The following is a 19,700-nucleotide window of genomic DNA, read 5'->3' on the forward strand; positions in this document are numbered from 1 at the left end:
TTTTAATAAATTAATTTTTAATTTAATTGATTTCCATAATAATTATGGAATTTAAATTATTGCTTTTCTGACATGGACATATAATAAAGACGCAATTGAATTAAAGCCTTGCCCTGTGTCCCTCAAATGAGGCAAAAGCACTCTCTTTCGGATAGAAAAGTCAGCACATACTGAAAGCAGACTGTGGTTACATCCACATGATTGCCATACTGGAACAAGCCCTATAATTACTCTTAAAAAAAAAAGGGATTCTCATCTCTTGCCATAAGAATAGGATTTCTAGATGTGCACTAGACTATTTGCCTTTAAGCTCCCCATGCTGGGTTTTGAGCTCATATTAAGTCTTTCTAGGCAGAAAAGTTTCCCAGGAACACTGATGGTGATCCCACTTTCAGACAATATTGCAATCCAGTGCTGGGACTTCGCTTCAGAAATGCAGCTTAAAATCAGTGAGCTTATCGCTCACTTCTGCACTTGATGCTCCTGAGCAAATTCAAGGAGGAGGAGGGCCTGAAGTATGCTGAAAGCACAACTCTGCTCAAATTATTTTGGCTGGCAAGCAAACCCCAATCCACCCATCTCCTGGTGCAACCAAAGCCCAAACACCAATACATGTCAGACCACAGGGTTACAACTCACAACTGGGAAGGAAAGGAGAAATACTGAAAAATCATATCTAAGACTCCTGAGAAGTGCACAAGACCCTGTGATGATGAAAAGCTGTGTATTGCACTCAGGAGATGGGAAGGTGGACCTTTGTCCAGACGTTGGACCTTTGTGCAGATGTTGGACCCTTGTCCAGATGTTGGGTCATTGCAGAGCACAGCAGCCTAGAAGGTTCCCACAGAGGGTGCTGGGGAAGAGCTTGGGCTGAGCTTGAACTTAACCAAGAGAGAACAATTCATTTATTTTACTCCCTGCAAATCCTGAAAGTGTGTTTGTCCTTCAGCAACATCCCTTGGTCTGCAGGCAAATTCTAAGCCACCGCATCAACAGATGCTGAGCACCTACTGTCAGTGCAAGCTATTTAGGCTGAATGAACCTGACAGCTTTTCTTCTAACTGGTGAAGTCAGTTCATCTAGATCTTGTTTCTCCCACTTTAGAGCTGTTCCTGTTTTTCTTGTTAAGTACTTATTATATGTTTCCCTTTGCTGGAGTGAGCTGCTGTTTGAACCCACAGTAACGCTCCTTGAAACCACTTATCCAAAGGAGGAGAAGAGCTCAAACACTCACACTGGGTGTGAACCATCAGCATAGAGAAGGGCAATCCAATTTAGACAAGCAGTGAACGGGCTGAGGGTGAAAATGCTTGGCTGGGAAGGGACCTTAGCCTGGGATCTCAACCATGATAGATCCAGACATGGAATAAGAACATCACCAGAAATGGAAAAGAACGTTTGGAAAAGTAATGGGAAAAAAACAACAAAAAAACCCTAAACAAACAAACAATCCCGCAAAAACCCAAACCAAAACTCGCCAGAAACAACTGGAACAGTCATAAAATCTGCATAAAGAAATCTACATAAACTCCAGTCTCCTGTCCTTTGGGGTTTGCCTATCCAGCTCCTCTCTTACCTGTCCCCATCACGAATCTTCCTGAACTGGGTGCCAATGATACAAGCCATGAGAGGCCCAACTCTGCCTCCGCTCACAAAGGGCTCTGAAAGTGCCCCAATCCAAATGTCAATATTCTTTGGTGTCCCATACAGCTGTAGGAACTTCTTTGCCAGACGACGATTCCTCAACACTTGAGCAAGTGTCTTCAATCCGGAAGGTTGTGAGAGCCCACAGAATTGTCTCCAGGAGTTATAACCTGCAAGGAGTTGGGTATCAGAGCAGACACAGGTCAGTAATGTGTTTCCTCCTCCTGGAAAGACTTTTTCCTCTTTTCCCAAAGCTGGGGCACAGGTAGGTACCCAATCTGTTTAAAATTATTTTCTTAAGTTTTCTGTATTTCTGTTAATGACAATGACTTTCCACTCCTCCAGAGCCAATTCATCCCACCTGGCATTTCAGTGCTGTTTGTGGAAGGGCCATGTATTTCCAAGTCACCTCTGCTAGTGGGAGCTGCTCCATCACCTTCCAGCGCTGTTTTGCTGCTCCGCTCAGGACAGTGGACAAGTACTTCCCCAAAGCTTCTCACTCATGTCCTGATCTAGCCAGAGGGACAAGCCATCCCACACTGCAAAGAGCTCCACATAGCCCAGGTTACTTCAGGTGGGAGAGGACCACTGGGCTTTGTGAGCTGGACTAATTTTTCTGTACAGCAAACAGCTGAAAATCCACTGGACCAGACTGGTGCATAATTCTGCATCTTGGTGGGCAGGGCACGTACCCAGCAAAGGGCAATTTGTGACTCAGTGTCTTATCAAATGACTGCTGAAGTAGAGGAAAAGTCTATGGAGCACTTAATGTGGCCTCCTACCTGCCAGCTCAGTGAACTGTTAGGTGCAGAGATGAGATGATGCTGCAGCATATGTCTCTGCTCTGAGCAGGATGTCTAAAAACTGGAGAGAATTCAGAGAAAAAGATACAGCATAGAGTGTCTGGATGACACCACTGTCAAACAGTTCAAGGAGACTGAGAATTTGCTTTATCAGAAAAAGAATTTGGAAGCTTTGTTGCTCTTGCTATACCGTCGTCACCTTCATAGGTTGTCTGTCAGCAAACAGTAGCACTCAGGGGTAGGCTGAGACCCAAAGACTGGGAGCTAAGCACAAATTCACACTAGAAATACCTGTCAGTTCCACTGCAGCAGATCAGCAGGCAAACCTATAAATTCAGGATCTATGGTTCAGATCAAGTTCTGCACAGTAGTGTTCCTAGATAAAATACGGAAAAATGGCAACCTTCTGCTGCAGCAAAGGCTGGGCAATCCTGGCCGTGCACCAGGATGTACTGCAAAGCCTCTGGGCTTGAATCCAGCACATTTTTCATCACAGTTTCAAAGTGAGCCCTATTGCATCTCCCAGGACGTTACTGATGCAGCAGCTCCAGGCACTTACATCAGCCTGATGACACTGTTAGGCAACAACACACCCACGAGCCAGTTGTAAAGTCCTATCAGCAACCTATTTCTCAAGACCATCTTGCAATACCATCATTCTGCTTTTGCACTTGCATGGCCCTGAGAGCCGTTCTGACATGTTTTTTTGTCTGGGGGACAGTCTTCATAGAGACATTAAGACAAGATTTTCCTCACATATTGTGATCTGCTCTTCCAGTCATATGTGGCCAGGCTGGACCACTACAGATGCAGGGAGAGAAGCCAGGGGGGACTTCTGGCCCTAATTCCACTCCTGCAAACCTGTTGCTGAACTACTTTCCAAATTTTGCCATTTGAACAACAGTACAGTTGCCAGTTACTGAACACGTGGCTTTGGTCTCTGCAATGCCCCATGTTCTCCTGGCCGTGTGCATCCATGTGTCTCCTCCAGCTCCAGCCAGGCTCTGACTTCATTGCTCAACCTCCTGGTCATTTACTATGGTTGTGCAGAAATGATGAAAAGGTTTGGGAAAGAGCAACTTCAGCCAAGCTCGGGCTGGAGATGTCTCTCAATGTTCAATCAAAAGAGTTCCTGATTTTCTCTTGCTTTTCTTTGGAAGCTCTGCTCCCACAGCCAACTTACCTGGGAGGCCATGGTCTCTGCTGCGCTGCATGTTAAGCGCAGGTAAATCAAACCCAATCCTTTCAACCTGCTCAAACATCCGATCCCGAAGGTCATCCACCACCATTTGCTGCTGTGTCATCAGCTTGGCCTGGTTGGCCATCAGGCTCCGGAGAAAGGGGTCAATACCACCTGCAATGGTCACACAGGGATGCATGAGCAGTGCAGGGTGGCAAGCGTGTGTTTAGGAGGCTGATGAGAGCTGAATGCAACTTATATTTAATTATTAGCTTCTACTACAAGAGAATAAATTTTCCTGCACTTAAAGCATTAAGAAGAAAATACTCTGAACAACGTTCTTAGAGACTACAGCAATTAAGCAATCAGACTGCATGCTTCATAATAAGATGGGCTGCATTTGACTGCTACGTTGGGAAAAACTCTGGCTGGTAGTAAATGACATTTAATACATTTATCACAAACTGCTTTTAAATTTGGCTGAGGCAGGAGCTCATTCAGAGGGTAGAAAAGGCTGAATGAAATAAACTTACACTACAGAAGTGCAAGAAGGGCTTTACCTTCTTTCACGATCCTCCAGACAGCAAAGAAGGCCTTTCTGAGCTGAATTTTGGGACGTATGGGCTTGTAATTTTGATCTAAGCGGTCAACAGTTGGGGGAATTGAAGCATGACCAAAGCGAAAAGCCAAAGTGAAGACATTGGATATTCGAGGATCCACAGACTCGTTGTAGCCCTGGTAGCGAGGAATCAGTCTCCGGAAACTGGTTCCCAGCAGAAGAGGGAGGTAATCCCTGTAGGTTATAATCTAGGGGGAAACAAGGAAAGTGTGAATCATTAATTGCTTGGTCATCAGTTTATTTGGAAGCAAAGTTAATTGCTCACATCTTACACCACAGGAGCTGCCACACTGAACTTCTTTGATGGGATTTGCGTAGGAGGTTTTGCTAGCACAGATGTGGAGCAGACTCCCCACGTCCTACGTTTCTTTCACCTCATCGGACCTTCACCAGCTCCTGTGGCAGTCTGGTGAGGGTCTTTTCTGACACTACTGAGTGACATTTTTGTTTCTGCAGCTCCATGGCCTGGGTTCAAAGCCTCTTCCCCACCTGGCCACTGTGCCATGCCACAGGTGGTGCAGCTGCAGGCACAGACATAGGCACTGCCTGGGCTCCTGGTTTCTCTAGCCAAGCATGGTAGGATCTATGCACTCTCTAGCAGTGATGAAACTTGTATGAACATGCACTGCCTTGCATGAAAATGCAAAGTGGACATAACTGTTCCAGCAGCATCAGGAAGCACAGAGAGAGCTCGTCCCTGACCCACACTCATCCTCTGCCTGTGCACCGGGATCTTCTGCCCGTTGGTGCAGAGGACTTGGCACTTGGGTCTTCCCAGACATGCTCCTCCCCGCCTCAACCGCTGGGCACTGCCAAATCCTCTCAGATATTCCCTCCTTGTCTAAAAGGTAGAGGCTATTCCCATCAGCCAGGCAGAACTGTGTTTTCTCCTGCCCTACACACTTCAGACGGCAGAGAAAAAGCCAACAGTGCTTTTTTGGCACAGATGATACCACCACCCATGGGCAGCTGTGTTAGTCCTGCCATAGCAGAGGTTTCCAACCCTGCTCTCGTGCCTCTTTGCGATATTGAGGAGACTGCACAACATAATTTAAAAATATCAAATTCTTTGTCAGTGGGTGAAAATGTCTTAATTGTCTGAAAACTGCAAGATTAAACCATCGATCTGAACATGATGATGGATACAATGCCTTTAGTGCAATTGTTTGAGTCTCTCCACATTGGCTTACCCAGCATATTTATTCAACAATACTATAATATTTAAATTGACAGTTTTAAAAACTTAAACTTTTTTTATATTCCTGCTTTTCTCTTTTGTATGTTTGTTGAACCAGCTCAGAAGATAGGTTTCCAACCACGTATGACTAGGCACTGCTTTTGGAAACTCCATGTCTTCTTCTCTCATAGGAGCCAGCCTTTTCTGTTGGCTTTGAAACCTCATCTGGCGTTGAAGCTGGTCCTTCTCCAAACTGGAGGCTGGACAGGAGACCTCAAGAGGTCCTCTCCAAGCACAGAAATATTTCCGGGACCCCAGGACCTCATCCAGGGCAAAGTTTGTGGTGCAGCACAGTCCCGTGGGGCTCTTTGCCACAAATGCCATGGCTGGGTGCACCCACCAGCACATGGGGCTTCTTGAGAGGCCCCATGAGAAGCTCACAACCCAGAAGAATCTTAATCCAAATCTCCAATACCATTCTTATCTGGTACCAAACACTGGCTAGAAAAACCTTTCCTCTAACTTTTCTGTCCCAATGTTTCTCAAACAGAAATGTGCAGTTAAAAACCCATCAATCAATTTGGAAATTTAACAGTAGAGGGACATCAGGGAGACCCCTCTGTTCTTGTTATTTCAGGTATCCCCAGTTGATTTTGTTTTGGATTAAAGGGACTGGTGGAAAGAATTTGGTCATTTGCACCCCAAAATATTGCACCCTTTGGACACCTCCCACTAACAAATCCCACCACATTAACTCTGTGAGACTGCAAGACAGGGCAGCAGCGCTGGGACATACAACGTGGTGGCCGGTACCTGGATCATGGCACCAAGGATCTTCCGTGCCTCCTGGTAGAGCTTCTCTCCATTCCAGTGGGGATTCAGCCTCTTCAGCCCTCGAGCCAGGCGGTTGTGCTCCCGCAGAAACAGCGTGTGCATGCACACCAGCTCCAGCATCTCGTTTGCCCGAAATTCACCTAGGAGTATTACAAGTGAGCAGACCCGTACTGCCAGGGACCTGCCTGTGCTCGGCTGCTGCCCACTGGGAGGAGGTGAATGTCACACAGGGTGAATGCACAGGGGAACATTTAGATGTCTTGATACCTGCATCATGAAGGAGATGGGTAAGGAACACACAGGAGGAGAAGGAAACCAGGGTCTGGGCCCTGAGGGTTGGAGAGCACCAGTGAAAAGCCTAATTTCTGCTGAGGCAGCAAAAGCCAAGAAGCCACCATGGTTGTGCTCAGCATCACAAGATGGGGAAAGTTGTTTTTTCCCATGAGGGCTAGAAGCATTAACTTCAGAAGCTAAATACAAGTAGGTGTTCTTCGGGCTCCCATATCAGAGAGACAGCCTCACAGCTCAAAAAGGGAAATGAAAATGGGCAGAGGGAAGTCAGGATGGCCAAGGGAGCTCTGTTAGTCCCAAGGCATCCTTTAAACCAGCTGAAACTGCAGCCAACTCAAGATGACAGTCACAATCGAGCTTTCTGGTGGGTAAAAGTAAGAGCAAAATGAGTCACAACTTGAAGGAATAAACTACAAATAGCATTACTATGAAATATTAAATCCTTCTTCAAACATCTAGGGCAGGAAACCCAAGAGCAAGCAGGTGATGAGAGTATAAAGAGGCACTCAGAGAAAAGTAAATATGTCGTATTTAGCGTCCTCGTCCCATAGTAAATAGAGAGATTTGCTCTTGCATTCAGCACAGAGCCCTTTTCATTTACTGTCAAAGGCCGTCTGTGCCAGACTGCGGAAGCAGAAACAAAAGCAGCCCTGTGAGGTTTCCTCGAGCAGAATGCATCCACCCAGGGCTTCCAACAGTGCCAGCATGAAATCGCTAAACCTTGTTAGGCAACTTCACACGGAAAATTTCCCCAGTTCTCAGGGACCGGAAAAGTCACAAATAAGACACTGAATTTTCAAAGGAGCGTCCGTGCCAGCCTGAACCATTCACTATAAATTCATTGATGGCCGTGTACCCAGCTATGGGATGATGACTACTCCGGCAGCCCCCGAGCCGCAGAGCGCTGGAGACTGGGAGCCCACCCTGGGAAGCATCTGACTCGCCTGCCCGTTCTGCTCCTCACCAGGCACCTGCATCTGGCTATGGGTCCCATGTGGTCCTCACCAAGGAGAGACCTGGGGCAGCAGCTGAAGACATGGAGCAATGGATGGGACAGATCATGGAATCACAGCACGGTTTGGGAGGAAAGGGACCTTAAATATCTACTCCAACCCCCTGCCACGGACACTTGCCACCAGACCAGGCTGCTCAAAGCCCCTGTTCAAGCCCCTGGCCTTGAACAGGTACATACAGGTATGAGAGGCCAAAGGAAAACAAAGACACCAAGAGGCCTTTTAAGGCACTGGAGGATGACACCAAGCAGACCTCTCCCATTGGTACCACCACCAGGTCCTGATGGTGTCCAAGGACCATGGGGATGTTGTCCAGAGGAGCTTAGGCCAGATATGTAGGGGGGCAAGGGAACAGAAATCAGCTCCACAAAAGATGAGATCTGTTGTGCCCTCAAGCCTTCTCCAGCAATGCCATGAGCCATGCTGTGGCCAGAGCCAGCAGGAGTTAGCCAAGAGGCTCTGCTGGCCAAAAATAAAGGACCAGGGAGTGAGAGACTGATTCACAAAGTGTACCAGGAACAACCCTCTCTGAAGTCCTGCAGACTTGTGGCAACATCCTGGTCCTCACTGGCAAGGGGATGGGGAAAAAGGAGCAATGCCCATGGCTTCAGGAGGTCAGGTATTTTGGTCCCGTGTGCTGGGGACAGGAGAAGACAGCAAATGGCAGCAGACAGGAAGGTTGTGGTGCCTGTACAGTGTTTTGGGGAGAGTCACAGCTTTGAGGGGCTGTGAGCAGAATAAGAGGAGTTAGTTTGGATTGAAGAAATAGAAGGATACCAAAAATGTGACAAAGGATAAATGGAGCAGGAGGCTATCTCAGTGGGCTCAAGGCCTGTGTTGATATCCGGGTTGGGGTGCTGCCAGGGCGCTCCCTACCCTCAGTGCTGGGGACACATCTTTAAAGGACACCGTGGTCTGCACCTCGTTCATTCTCAGTCCAGCTGGGATCCTCGTTCCTCGCACAGTGCAGCAGATGCACTGACACACAGCAGCATGGGCAAATGTTGCGCGGAGGCGACCAGCCCAGCGCCAACACAGCTGTACCCATCCTTATGGAAGAGAGACAGCCACCAAATGACAGGCATGGAAAAGCTGTTGCTTTCAGGTCAGTCTGTTACTGCTGCGTTCGCTGGGCTCCATCCAGGAGCCTCATACGGCACTGGTTCCCAGGCCACCTCCAGCAGTCCCACTTCCACACTTACAGTCACAAAGAAGACTTGGAGGCAGTGAAGCCTTTTCTTCTACCTAGCACAGCCTGTCTCAGTCTTTCATGATGTTTTGCTGCGCTCCATTTTCTACTTGGACAAGAAAACCAAGCAGTTAAAGAAACAAACTGGAGCTGGTGGAATCACTTGCTCTGGATTTCAAGGGTGCCAGCAACCAACTTACCTGCAAGAAAGCAAGGAATTTTAGCTTCCTTGCCGACTATGAGGCAGGGGTCCTTCTGCCCACTGTTGAAGGGCATATATGCCTTCCCCCTATCAGTGAAATTCTGGTTAACAGCCAGCAAGCCCAGCTGGTTGGTCTGATTCCTCAGTTTGTTGGCCAAAGGCACCTCACTGCCATACACCATGCTGCCGTCAAGAAAGGAGGTGAGCGCGTTGATCTGGTCCCGAATTGCCCTGCCACTGGTACAAGCAGGAGCTGAGCGGAAGAAAGGAAGACAATCTCTTGTGTCTTTAATTCGTGGGTCGTTGGGTGGGATCTGCAGTAAGAGAAAGGAATAATTCATCACCACTTGAAACCCGCACTGTGATACTAACAGCCATAAGAAAAGCCAGGCAGGAGCCATTTCAAAGACAGTCTGCATGCTAGATAGCATGAAGATCAGTCATAAATCCCAGACACAAAGGGTCAGATTGACTCATCCAAGTCCCAGATATGCATGAAAGCCTGGAGATGCTGAAATGTCCATAAAGTCCTATGGATACCTAACCTTTTTCCTCCAAATAGATACATATCGGATTGAATCTTAAATGCTCAGGTGTTCCTATCTCACGCTGGAGTCTAGTGTCCATATCTACGTTGTGGACAGTTGTCACCCAGAACTTCTTGCCCTGTCTGCATTCTCAAATGCATGCTGGGCAGATGCTCAGTGATGCTCCATCCCTTCACAGTTTTCCTTGGAAGGAAATACTGGTACATGGGAGAGCCAGAGCTGCAGTACATCCTGAAAGGCAGGAGAGCAGGGTGGACATGTACATCATCAAGCATTTAGCAGAGCAGTAAATATGCAATGTGGCTATTGTGCTAATGCTTTAGCCACTATTGAGAGATGCTCATCACTTCCTTGTCCTGTGCTGAGCATTTAACCATCAAACAGGGTATTGACACTCACCAGCTCCTGTCTCTGACACATTCACTGTAATCCAGGCATCATCCATGTTGCCTTTGCACCAGACCTCCAAAGCAAAGCCATATTGTTGAGGAAGAAGGATAAATTGTTGGAAACAGGGGAAAGCCAGGCTGTGACTGTGCCTGACATCTGGTGACACTCTGTGGGACCCAGCATGGCCAACTTACAGAGAGGGGTCTGACCCCCTTGGCCTGCTCTGGGAAGATGTCCCTCCATGGCTAATCACACAGAATCACAGAATGTGAGGAGTTGGAAGGCACCTCAAAAGCTCATCCAGTCCAACCCCTGCCAGAGCAGGATCACCAGACCAGGTCACACAGGAACACGGTCAGGCAGGTTTTGAATGTCTGCAGAGAAGGAGACTCCACAACCTCTCTGGGCAGCCTGGTCCAGTGTTTCATAACCCTCACAGTAAAAAAGTTTTTCCTCATGTTCAGGTTGAACCTCCTGTGCTCCAGCTTCCTCCCATTGCCCCTTGTCCTGGCATTGGACATCACTGCGAAGAGCCTGGCTCCTTCCTCCTGACACTCGCCCTTTACAAATTTACAAACGTGAATGAGGTCACCCCTCAGTCTCCTCTGCTCCAAGCTGAAGAGACCCAGCTCCCTCAGCTGCTCCTCATAAGGGAGCTAAGGACTGGGAGAGCCACCAACATCTTCTGGTTGGACTGGAGATGCCTCTCCTCCCCTCCCCTGCAAGAAGAAGGCTGGCCGTACCTTGATGGGAAAGCAAGGGGGCTGCTTGGCACAGCTGGTGTCACAGTCCGCCTTGCCACGGAAGGCAACTCTGGCCGGGGTTTGCGGAGTGAAATCCAGGTCATGGTCAACAAACTGGCCCCACTGCATGAACATGCGTGATCTCTGCTGGTCCAGCCTGAGCTGCTCGGGAGGGAAGCGGACAATCTCATTTGAGACCTTTCGAACCTGCAAGGGATGAAGGGAGAACAAGTGTGTTAGGGAATCATTTATATGAATAGGTGTATCAGTTTGTAGGGTCATCAGCAAAAATTCACAAAGCATGAATTCGTTATACTTCACAGACAAACCCGCAAATCTCTGTTTAAGTTGGAAGGCATTACTTTGCTAAGCACTGAGCTCTTCTGGCTTTAGCCAGGTTTCTGAGCTTCCAGGCCAAGAGCATCCCTTGATGGACACATGGAAGCAGCTAGGCAAGAGCTGAACAGCCTGGGAAAGGGAGGCAAAGGATTTTTAAAGACTGCTTTGAAATAGAAGAGTGGAAAAAAAAGTAACTGGGAATTTCTGAAGGTTTTATCAAAAAATCCCTTCCAGCAAGACACTTTCCCAAATCCCTCTTCTCATCTCATCCTTTCTCCACTCATCACTACTCCTCCCACCAGTTTCCCCATTTACAGAAAAAGAGGTCACAGCTCTGCTAAGGATTTTAAAAGACTGCTTTGAAATAGAAGAGTGGACAAAAAAAGTAATTGGGAATTTCTGAAGGTTTTATCAAAAAATCCCTTCCAGCAAGACACTTTCCCAAATCCCTCTTCTCATCTCATCCTTTCTCCACTCATCACTACTCCTCCCACCAGTTTCCCCATTTACAGAAAAAGAGGTCACAGCTCTGCTGTAGCCCTGACACTGCTGTTGGAAGCACAATGAAAGCAGAAGCATAAGGCACACAGCCCAGAAAACTGCACAGCTCCTCACTAGTGCTGATGTTGCACCAAGCCCAAGTGGTCAGGAGCCACTTCAAAGCGTTCCTGCTCCCCTTCACACACCCCACAGATCACCCATCGACCCACTTGCAGAATTTCTAGCTGGATATTTTTTATTCTGGGAATTCCCTTGTTCATTTTATCCTCTGGCATACTGAGTTTCAGGAGACAACCAGCTTCCACAAACCAAATCAAAAGAAGGTGAGCAAACTGCTTTGGCTTAAATGCACTGAATTTAAAAGAACACATTGCATAATTCTTTCTTAATCCTGCACTTCTACAGTAACCAGAATAATTTTCCTTTGCTTTTCCTGAAAGCATGAGAGTTAGAAAGCATTTCCGTTAGATGTCCATGGAGAGTCTCCTATGATCAACCTGGTGAACGTCAGTGCCTCCTTCCGATCACCACCACCAGGCCGGTTGGTGGACGTGTGCTTTGATGCCTGCGATCTCTCCGAGCCCCAGCAGTCCCTAAGCCCTGATACTGCATTTTCAGATGCCTGCTATAAAGCTTACCAGAGGTAAGGGGAACCCAGAGAAACGCTTTCCTTCCGTCCACCCACGGGGGACCGACACGCCGTCCTCATATTCTGCTGGCAGCCATCTGACCAGGGCTCTGTTTGAGGCGCCCAGTGATGGGTTTCTCCTGTCGGAGTAAACACAAGAGCAGCAAACTATCAGTGGTGTTAGGATCCTGGCAGGGCCAAGAGCTCACGGATCTGAAGAGAGATGGGAACCTTGGTAGGGTGTCGAGGTGCAGCTGTCAGGAGCTGCTACAGCTCCGTGGCCCTATGGGCTTGGTGTTGCCAAATGCTAGCAACAGGCCTCAGGTTCAGTAATAACAACAATAACCGAGGTACACACCAAGCCTCTGCTCCTTCCAGGCAAGAAGCCACGGTGCTGGCGACTCCTTATGTCACTCAGCCTGGATAAGGGCCCTTGTCCTCAGACCCAGGGTGGAAAACAAAGATCACAGAATCACAGAATATGAGGAGTCAGAAGGGACCTGAGAAGCTCATCCAGTCCAACCCCTGCCAGAGCAGGATCACCAGACCAGGTCACACAGGAACATGGCCAGGTGGGTTTTGAATGTCTGCAGAGAAGGAGACTCCACAACCTCTCTGGGCAGCCTGGTCAGTGTTTCATAACCCTCACAGTAAAAAAGTTTTTCCTCATGTTCAGGTTGAACCTCCTGTGCTCCAGCTTCCTCCCATTGCCCCTTGTCCTGGCATTGGACATCACTGCGAAGAGCCTGGCTCCTTCCTCCTGACACTGCCCTTTACAAATTGATAAACATGAATGAGGTCACCCCTCAGCCTTCTCTGCTCCAAGCTAAAGAGACCCAGCTCCCTCAGCCGCTCCTCAGCAGGGAGATGCTCCACTCCCTCAATCATCCTTGTGACCCTGCTGGACTCTTTCAAGCAAGTAAGAATTAATAGAAATTATCTGAACTGTGAGCATTACTATGCTGTAATTGGACTAAATAATTATAGTTTGATTATACCGCTAAAGTCTTAATTAGACTAATCATACATTTAATTGTGAAGTGCATGTATAAGATGCGTTCTCTGGCTGCCTGTCTCTGGCTACACTGTGAGTGTAACACTGACTAGGGCCAGGCGAAGAGGGGCACAGCACAGAACTGAGCCCACCCTCACCAGGGCTTCAGGGTCTGGTTCAGGTGTGATGGACCCATCCCTGCCCCAGAGCTCAGATCCCACTCCTGGATGAAGCCACAACTTTCTGAATGTGGACGGAGGCAGGTAGCTCTCTCCCTGCTTCATGTAGAGATACCTGAAGTCTAAATCCTTCCCCAGGCAGGCAGACCTGTCCAATCTCCTGAGGAGCTCCCAGGAGATGCTCTGCCTCAAAGGTTCTTGGAAACAGGGGAAGGATGGGGAATGCTCCTATACTGTCCCTTATAAAACACTCCATGGTTTAGCTTCCCTTTCATCACACTAGGAAAACTCTGTATACACTGGGAAATAGTTTTTATATCCCGCATTACAGTCATGCCCATCCATTTGCCCAACCATGAGATATGCACAAGGGGCTCTCTCCCAGCCCGTGTGCCCAGGTTTCCTCCCAGGCACAATGTGGGGCATGGAGATGGCGAGATCATGCCCCATGTGGGTTCTGGTCAGGAGGCACTTTGAGACCCTGCAAAGGGGCAGAAGCAGGTAAAAAGACCAGGAGAAAGCAGAAAGGTGCAGCTTGAGGACAGAGACCCTGGGCTGGAGGGTCAGTCCCCAGCACAGAGCTGTTTGCATTCTGGCCAAAGAGCTAATTCATGTACCACACCAAGACCCCTCAAAGCAAGACTAATTAAAATTACTCGTTTAGGAAACAACACTGTGGGGTGTAAAACCCTAAAGAAGAGACCCTACGTGGACCATTCTTGGGAATGTGAGCCTGGTTCTGCTGATGGAGGACCCATCCGTCCACCCTGCTGCTGACACCTCCCCTCACCTGTTGTTGCACTCCCCAGTGACTGTCCGGTAGTGGTGAGGAGCGTCACAATTTATTTTCTTATCCTGCTGGTCACATCCACTTGCATTGAAAACCATCCCCAGCTGAGTTGGAGTGAGCAAGTCTGCCAGGAAAAAACAGAGAAACAAGCGGGAAGACACTGGTCCTGCTGGGTCTGCCGTGCTCCCACGCTCAGGAAAACGCTCTCCTTCTTGTACCCTTGTAATGGCTACTTATCACAGCATCACCCAGAAGAGCACAAGGGGCTCTCATTTAAGGTCTTCCTGCTCAAAGATGTGCTGAGGATGGTCTCCAGAGCAGCAGGTTGCTTTTTCTGCTTTGGAAAGCATTAAACCCAACAAAGTTGAGTCCTTCCTCTCCCCTCCCTTTTTATCTCCACCATAAACTTCTAACAGCTACAGTCACTCTAGTGGTGTGTTACAAGTGTTTTCCTGCTGTGAAGCAGCCACCGGTGTGTACCACCACTGTCCAGAGCTACCTGCAAAGAAACCACCAGGTGAGTGGGCAGCATGAGGGGACGCAGGCTTTGCATTTCCCCATGCACAGGGAATAAGAGGCCGAGGTCAACCAGCAAAGCCTTCTTGGCTATTGCTGGCACAACACGTCCCAGTCCCTTGGAGGTTTCTTGGTCACTGCTGCCACCAACAGTTTGTGTCACCGCATGGTTTCAGAAGCCACTGCTGCCTCCTGGGCAGGGGGATGAGGGGTGGCAGCCAGGTGGTCTGGCAAGTCTTCGGAGCAGAGCTGGAGCATTGCTCCTGGATGGATAGGCTGGACAGGAGCACACTCAGCCCTGCCTCCCTGTCCTGGCTTCTCTGGGAGGGAATCATAAAATCAGTTTTCTATTCAGGAAAGCTGCATTTTTGAGAAGACTGCAGTACTCGATTTAGTGGGAACAAAGTTGATCAAACAGTGGTTTAGTTTGCACCAGCCCTGGTATGCAGACTGTTGTAGTCATCAAGGTTTTTAGCAGTTTTGAGTTAGCCAGCTGCAAAAGCCAGGAGGGAGCAAAAGCCAGAGCAGCTGAGACAAGGTGGCCAGCAGACTTATCCCATACCATAAGCTCACCATAAACTGAGGAATTTGCTTGGGATGGCCCTTTCTTTCCATGTCAGTTGGCAGCTCTGGCAGGGCTCTCCTGTCATTCTGCTCCCAACACCACCCCCTAAGCTCAATGTGACCACCACACTCTCACTGGAGCTGTGGCACTCGCAGTGGTTGTCATCTCACATGCACAGCCTGTGACCACTATATGGGTTGAGTATAACTATGTATTTTATATTAATACTGGTATTAATATGAGTTTCTTCGTATTATTTTATTAAATCTGTTTTTATTTCAACCCACAGGTCTCCTTTCCTTTTCCCGATTCCCCTCCTCAGGTGGGGAGAGGTGGCAGAACAACTGTCAAAACAACGACACCCCCTTGTCCCCCCGTGCTGGGGCGATGCTGGAGCACCCCGTGAGTGGTCCGTGCCCTGTCAGTGCTTTGCCGTGGCACAGGGGATCCCCGTGAGGTCACCTTTACACACAAGAGCCCTTCCTGTGCCTCCCTGCACTGTTTCTCCCACCACCCCTAATTCACCTCCTGCTCTGAGCGATCTGCCAGGAGGCCGGGACTGCCACCTCATGGAGACATCGCTCGTCAGGACGCACTATCCTGAAATGTCCTTTCTCATTGCTGGGCTCTCATTCTCTATTTCTGCCTTTCCCACAGCATCCCGTTCCTGACACAGAACAACCTGGCAGTGACTCTGCTTATTGCTCCGGCAGAAAAGCTGCTTACTCTGGGGCTGAGCTACCATGAGTCACGTTCTCTGCGCCTGCTCAGTCCCCACGCAAGCAAAAGGACGTTATCTACCAGCTTCGACCCCCTGGTACCTTAACCGCTAATCACAGAAAGAGCCAAGGAAGTGCACAGAGCACTTCCATTAACTGATAAACCCCCAAATAATTTTTTAAGATGGAAACAGAGCACAGAAAAGTAACCCAGCATTGCCTCGCTGCAGTCAGGTAGCAGGTGTTTGAGTCGTGGCCCATCATGACCCTGTTCATTCCCTCTTCCCAAGCCCCACAAAGCCCCAGTGACCATCCCTGTATCTTCCTCCTCTGCCCTCCTCCCAGCCAAGCGAGTTCCCTACCTGTGACATTGAAGTCCCCCCTCACAGCTCTTTGCAGCTTCTCCTTGAGGAGGTTCAGGGTGGTTTCCACGTAATCTGCAGCCCGAGCGGCAGCCCGAGTCCCCGCCACTGGCTGTTTGAAATATCCCAGCAGCTCCACTGGGGTCAAGGCGTCATTCTGCAGGTGCTGCTTGGTGCTGCAAGGAAGAATAACACTGAAAGGGGGCAAAGCCAAGAGTCCTGCAGGTCACAGACCTGAGCCCCAGCTCTCCTGGCACATTCCGAGTCTGAATTGTGAACAAACACAGACATCTGCCTCCCTGAGGTGGCTGGAGGAGACCAGGGCTGCTCCGGTCACACTTGGCAGAGAAGTGGAGTGAGCTGCAGGAAGGGAATCTCCTGTTGCCCAGCTCCACCTCCCAGGAGACAAATTTCAGGTCTTCAAATCCTTGAGGCAACCAGACCTCACTCAACTTCAGTTCATCAATATCTGCAGGTGCCAGTCTCCATCCAGAGCTCCCAAATGTCTCCAGATCACCCTGTCTTAATGCTGCTGGAGCCCCAGAGAGCTCTCAGGTGGGGGGCTCCCTGAGCCAGCGAGGATGGTGACTGGAGGAAGATACGTGTGGGCTTGTAGGAAGCTGTACACTCCCAAACCACAGCAGCAAAGCTGGGGTCTCCTGTCAGTCCCCTCAAAATGTCCTCTCTACAGCCTGCAGCAGTCTGCTCCCTCCATTAGCGGTGAACCACCAGGAATCAGCAGGAGCCTGTGCTGGCTTCAGTCCTCCTCGGGACATCCCTGGGGAATCAGAAGGAACCAAAGGCTGCTGAGCTGGGAGGAACTGCAGGCAAAGAGCAGGGCAGGGTTACGGATCTTAATGACCCAACAGGCTGGAGATGCGGTGTGAAAACAGGGTGAAGGCAGACAAAATGCTGGGTTACGGCCCACCCTGCTCCCAGAAGACCTTACATCCCTGCCCGCTCTGCCAGGGAGAGGAGGCAAAGCTGGTGCTGCCGCAGCGAAGGGCTGCAGCCCATGGCAGCACCACACAGCAGCGGCCGAGCCCAGCCCTGACCCTCACCGCTCACGTGTGTGCTTGTAGGCTGTGTCCACCAGCCGCCGGGCCTCCTCCACGCTGCTCAGCAGGGACACGTCCGACCTCAGGAAGAGAAAGAGCAGAGGTGAGTGAGAGCGCTGCCTCCCACCCTGGAGCAGCCCTGGGCTGTGGGGGGTCTCCTGGTGCCCCCAGCACCTGGGGATGTTGGTGCAGCACAGCTGCTGCCCCCCAGCTCTGGGTCTGGGAGTCACTCCCAGGCATGGAAAGGGCATCTCCCTCAGTGGAGGCTTCAAACAGTCACTGCCAGAGATGCAGGCATCCTCATTCCTGCCGTTTCACAGGAGAGCCGTTGCTGTTTCTTCAAGATATTTTGCAACCTCAGTTAATGTGACTCATCTTATTTCTACGCCTCCAGCTGTAGTTCCCTTCAGACAGCCTGCACAGACACCACTGGCTGCTGTGACAAGCAGCAAGAGCCCAACCTTAGGAGCTCCCGTCTGCTGTTTTCTCATCACTGTCTCTACTCCCCCACTTTTTATCCTGCGTTGGTTTTAGCCATGTTGCCAATACACCTACAGTGAGTGTGGATCTTCCCCACAGCACCAACTGGCCAAAGCTTATCCATATCCCCCCCATACCTCGAGGCAGGAGGAGACACAGCCCGACTTCCCCACTGCTTTTCCCAGTCTGTCCTGCACCCTCCTGCCACTCTCACTTCTCTCCTCCTGCTTGGGGAACCTCCCAGAAATTAATTTCATCCCCATCATTTGCTGGCTGTGGGTCACAGAGCAGGAGGGGACAGGCCCTGGTGGGCTTTGCCAAGTGATAGCATTTTCCTACAGCTTCTAGGGAAGAAGAAAACTTCAGATATCAGCACGAAGGGGATAAACATTTCCAAATTCTCCCCGGATTCTTTAGAATATCTTCCCTGATCAACCCAGAGTTCACCTCTTTCTTTGACAATCTTGGTGAGAAAAGTTATTGCCTGGACCACCACTGGGGACAAAGAAAAGGTCAGACATGTGCTTTCCATAAGGATTTTACATCATAAATTAACAGGCAGAGGTCTTGACGTGTTTTGGAGCAATGATTCAGGGCTGGAAGAGAGCTGAGAGACTGCCCCATCCCCAAACCGCACAGTCCTTGGCAGCTCCAAGCCACCAAGCGCTGTGGCAGCCGAAGAGAGATCAGTGCGAAAAGAGACAATAATTCATCCTCCCCCTGCAAGCAGGAACCAGCCCCCCCAAGAAGGAGGGAGTTTGGTTTTCAGCCTCCATCGAAAATAACACCGGTGCAGTGGGGAAGCTGCCGGCTGCACAAGGCTGCTGTACCATGGGGACACAGCGGTTCTGAAAACCGACATCTCCTTTTACGTGATTTTAAGAAATCAGATAGGAAGTTAACTGCTAAAAACACGCAACAGCCGGGATTGCTGCCACAGCAGATACAAACTGACTGTGCTCCTTCTGACACCTCTTCAGGACTTTGCTGCTTATAGGAGAATAACTCAGGTTCTCCTGGACTTAAAAGCCCCTGATCTGCAAAACCTAAGAAAAGGACAATACCATGGGAAGAAGATGCAGATGCCTGGAGCAGGCCGAGGAACACCAGCAACCCCAGAGAGGTTTCTGCCTTCATCCCTGCAAAGAAATGCAAGAAGTGAAGAAAAACAAGAAGCCGTGGATCTCACTGCACACTGGAGAGGTCAGTGCCCACGCTGCTGATGGCACCGTTAAGGGAGCTTACAAGGTGTCCCATTCCTCATGCAGTGCTCTCCCCAGGAGCAAGCCTGGGTGGTCCTTGCAGTGGCCTCCTGTCCTGGGGACTACACACACAACTCTGGGACTATAGGGACAACACAACACTGGGCAGGACGCACCACCTGGACAGCAACTTCGAGTGTGCAGGAACAGCTGCCAGAGGGGAAGAGGGATCAGCTGGGGGGTCCTTTACACATAGCCATTATAGGGTGTTTTTGCCCAAAGTCGATCCACTCACCCTTCAAAGCGGCTCCAAAGCAGTCAGCTCTGTCAGAACAAGCCCAGAGCTGTGGGCTGTGCCTGCTGCACATCGCCCAGCACCCACCGTGGAGCCAGCAGCAAAGATAGCCCAGGGTCCACCCTAAAACGCTGGGCTAAGCCCATTCCCCGTGGAGGAGCCCTGGCAACAGCAGCAGCATGGCCCAGCTGCGTCCTCGCTGTGCTGCGGCTCTGCCAGCCCTGGGGCAGAGGGGCAGCCCTCACACCTGCAGTGAGAGGTGCAGACCTCAGCCAGGTGCCCCATACACAGCCCTGGCCCCATCTGTGGTCTGAGGGCTCCACAAAAGCAAAAGCAAGGATGAACGGGCCAGGCTCTCACCTGTGATCTTCTGCTGTCCTCACCCCGGCCTCTCTGCGCCTGTGGTTTTATCTGTGGCGAGGTCTTATCTGCAGCAGAC

General features: G+C 49.9%; 1 protein-coding gene across 1 annotated transcript; it reads right to left on the reverse strand.

Moving 5' to 3' along the window:
* Window positions 1-1,572: 1,572 nt before the first annotated feature.
* On the reverse strand, window positions 1,573-18,901 carry LOC104536751 (myeloperoxidase-like). The gene is made up of 12 exons (XM_010179466.1): window positions 18,829-18,901; window positions 18,397-18,430; window positions 17,288-17,365; window positions 16,227-16,402; window positions 14,065-14,188; window positions 12,112-12,241; window positions 10,634-10,840; window positions 8,951-9,266; window positions 6,237-6,397; window positions 4,188-4,434; window positions 3,631-3,801; window positions 1,573-1,814 (listed from the first exon to the last, which is right to left on the reverse strand). The coding sequence occupies exons 1-12, from the start codon at window positions 18,899-18,901 to the stop codon at window positions 1,573-1,575; spliced, it is 1,959 nt and encodes a 652-aa protein (XP_010177768.1).
* Window positions 18,902-19,700: the final 799 nt, after the last annotated feature.

This window comes from Mesitornis unicolor, unplaced genomic scaffold (genome assembly GCF_000695765.1).
Source record: "Mesitornis unicolor isolate BGI_N332 unplaced genomic scaffold, ASM69576v1 scaffold6222, whole genome shotgun sequence".
In the NCBI taxonomy this organism is placed as follows: Eukaryota; Metazoa; Chordata; class Aves; order Mesitornithiformes; family Mesitornithidae; genus Mesitornis; species Mesitornis unicolor.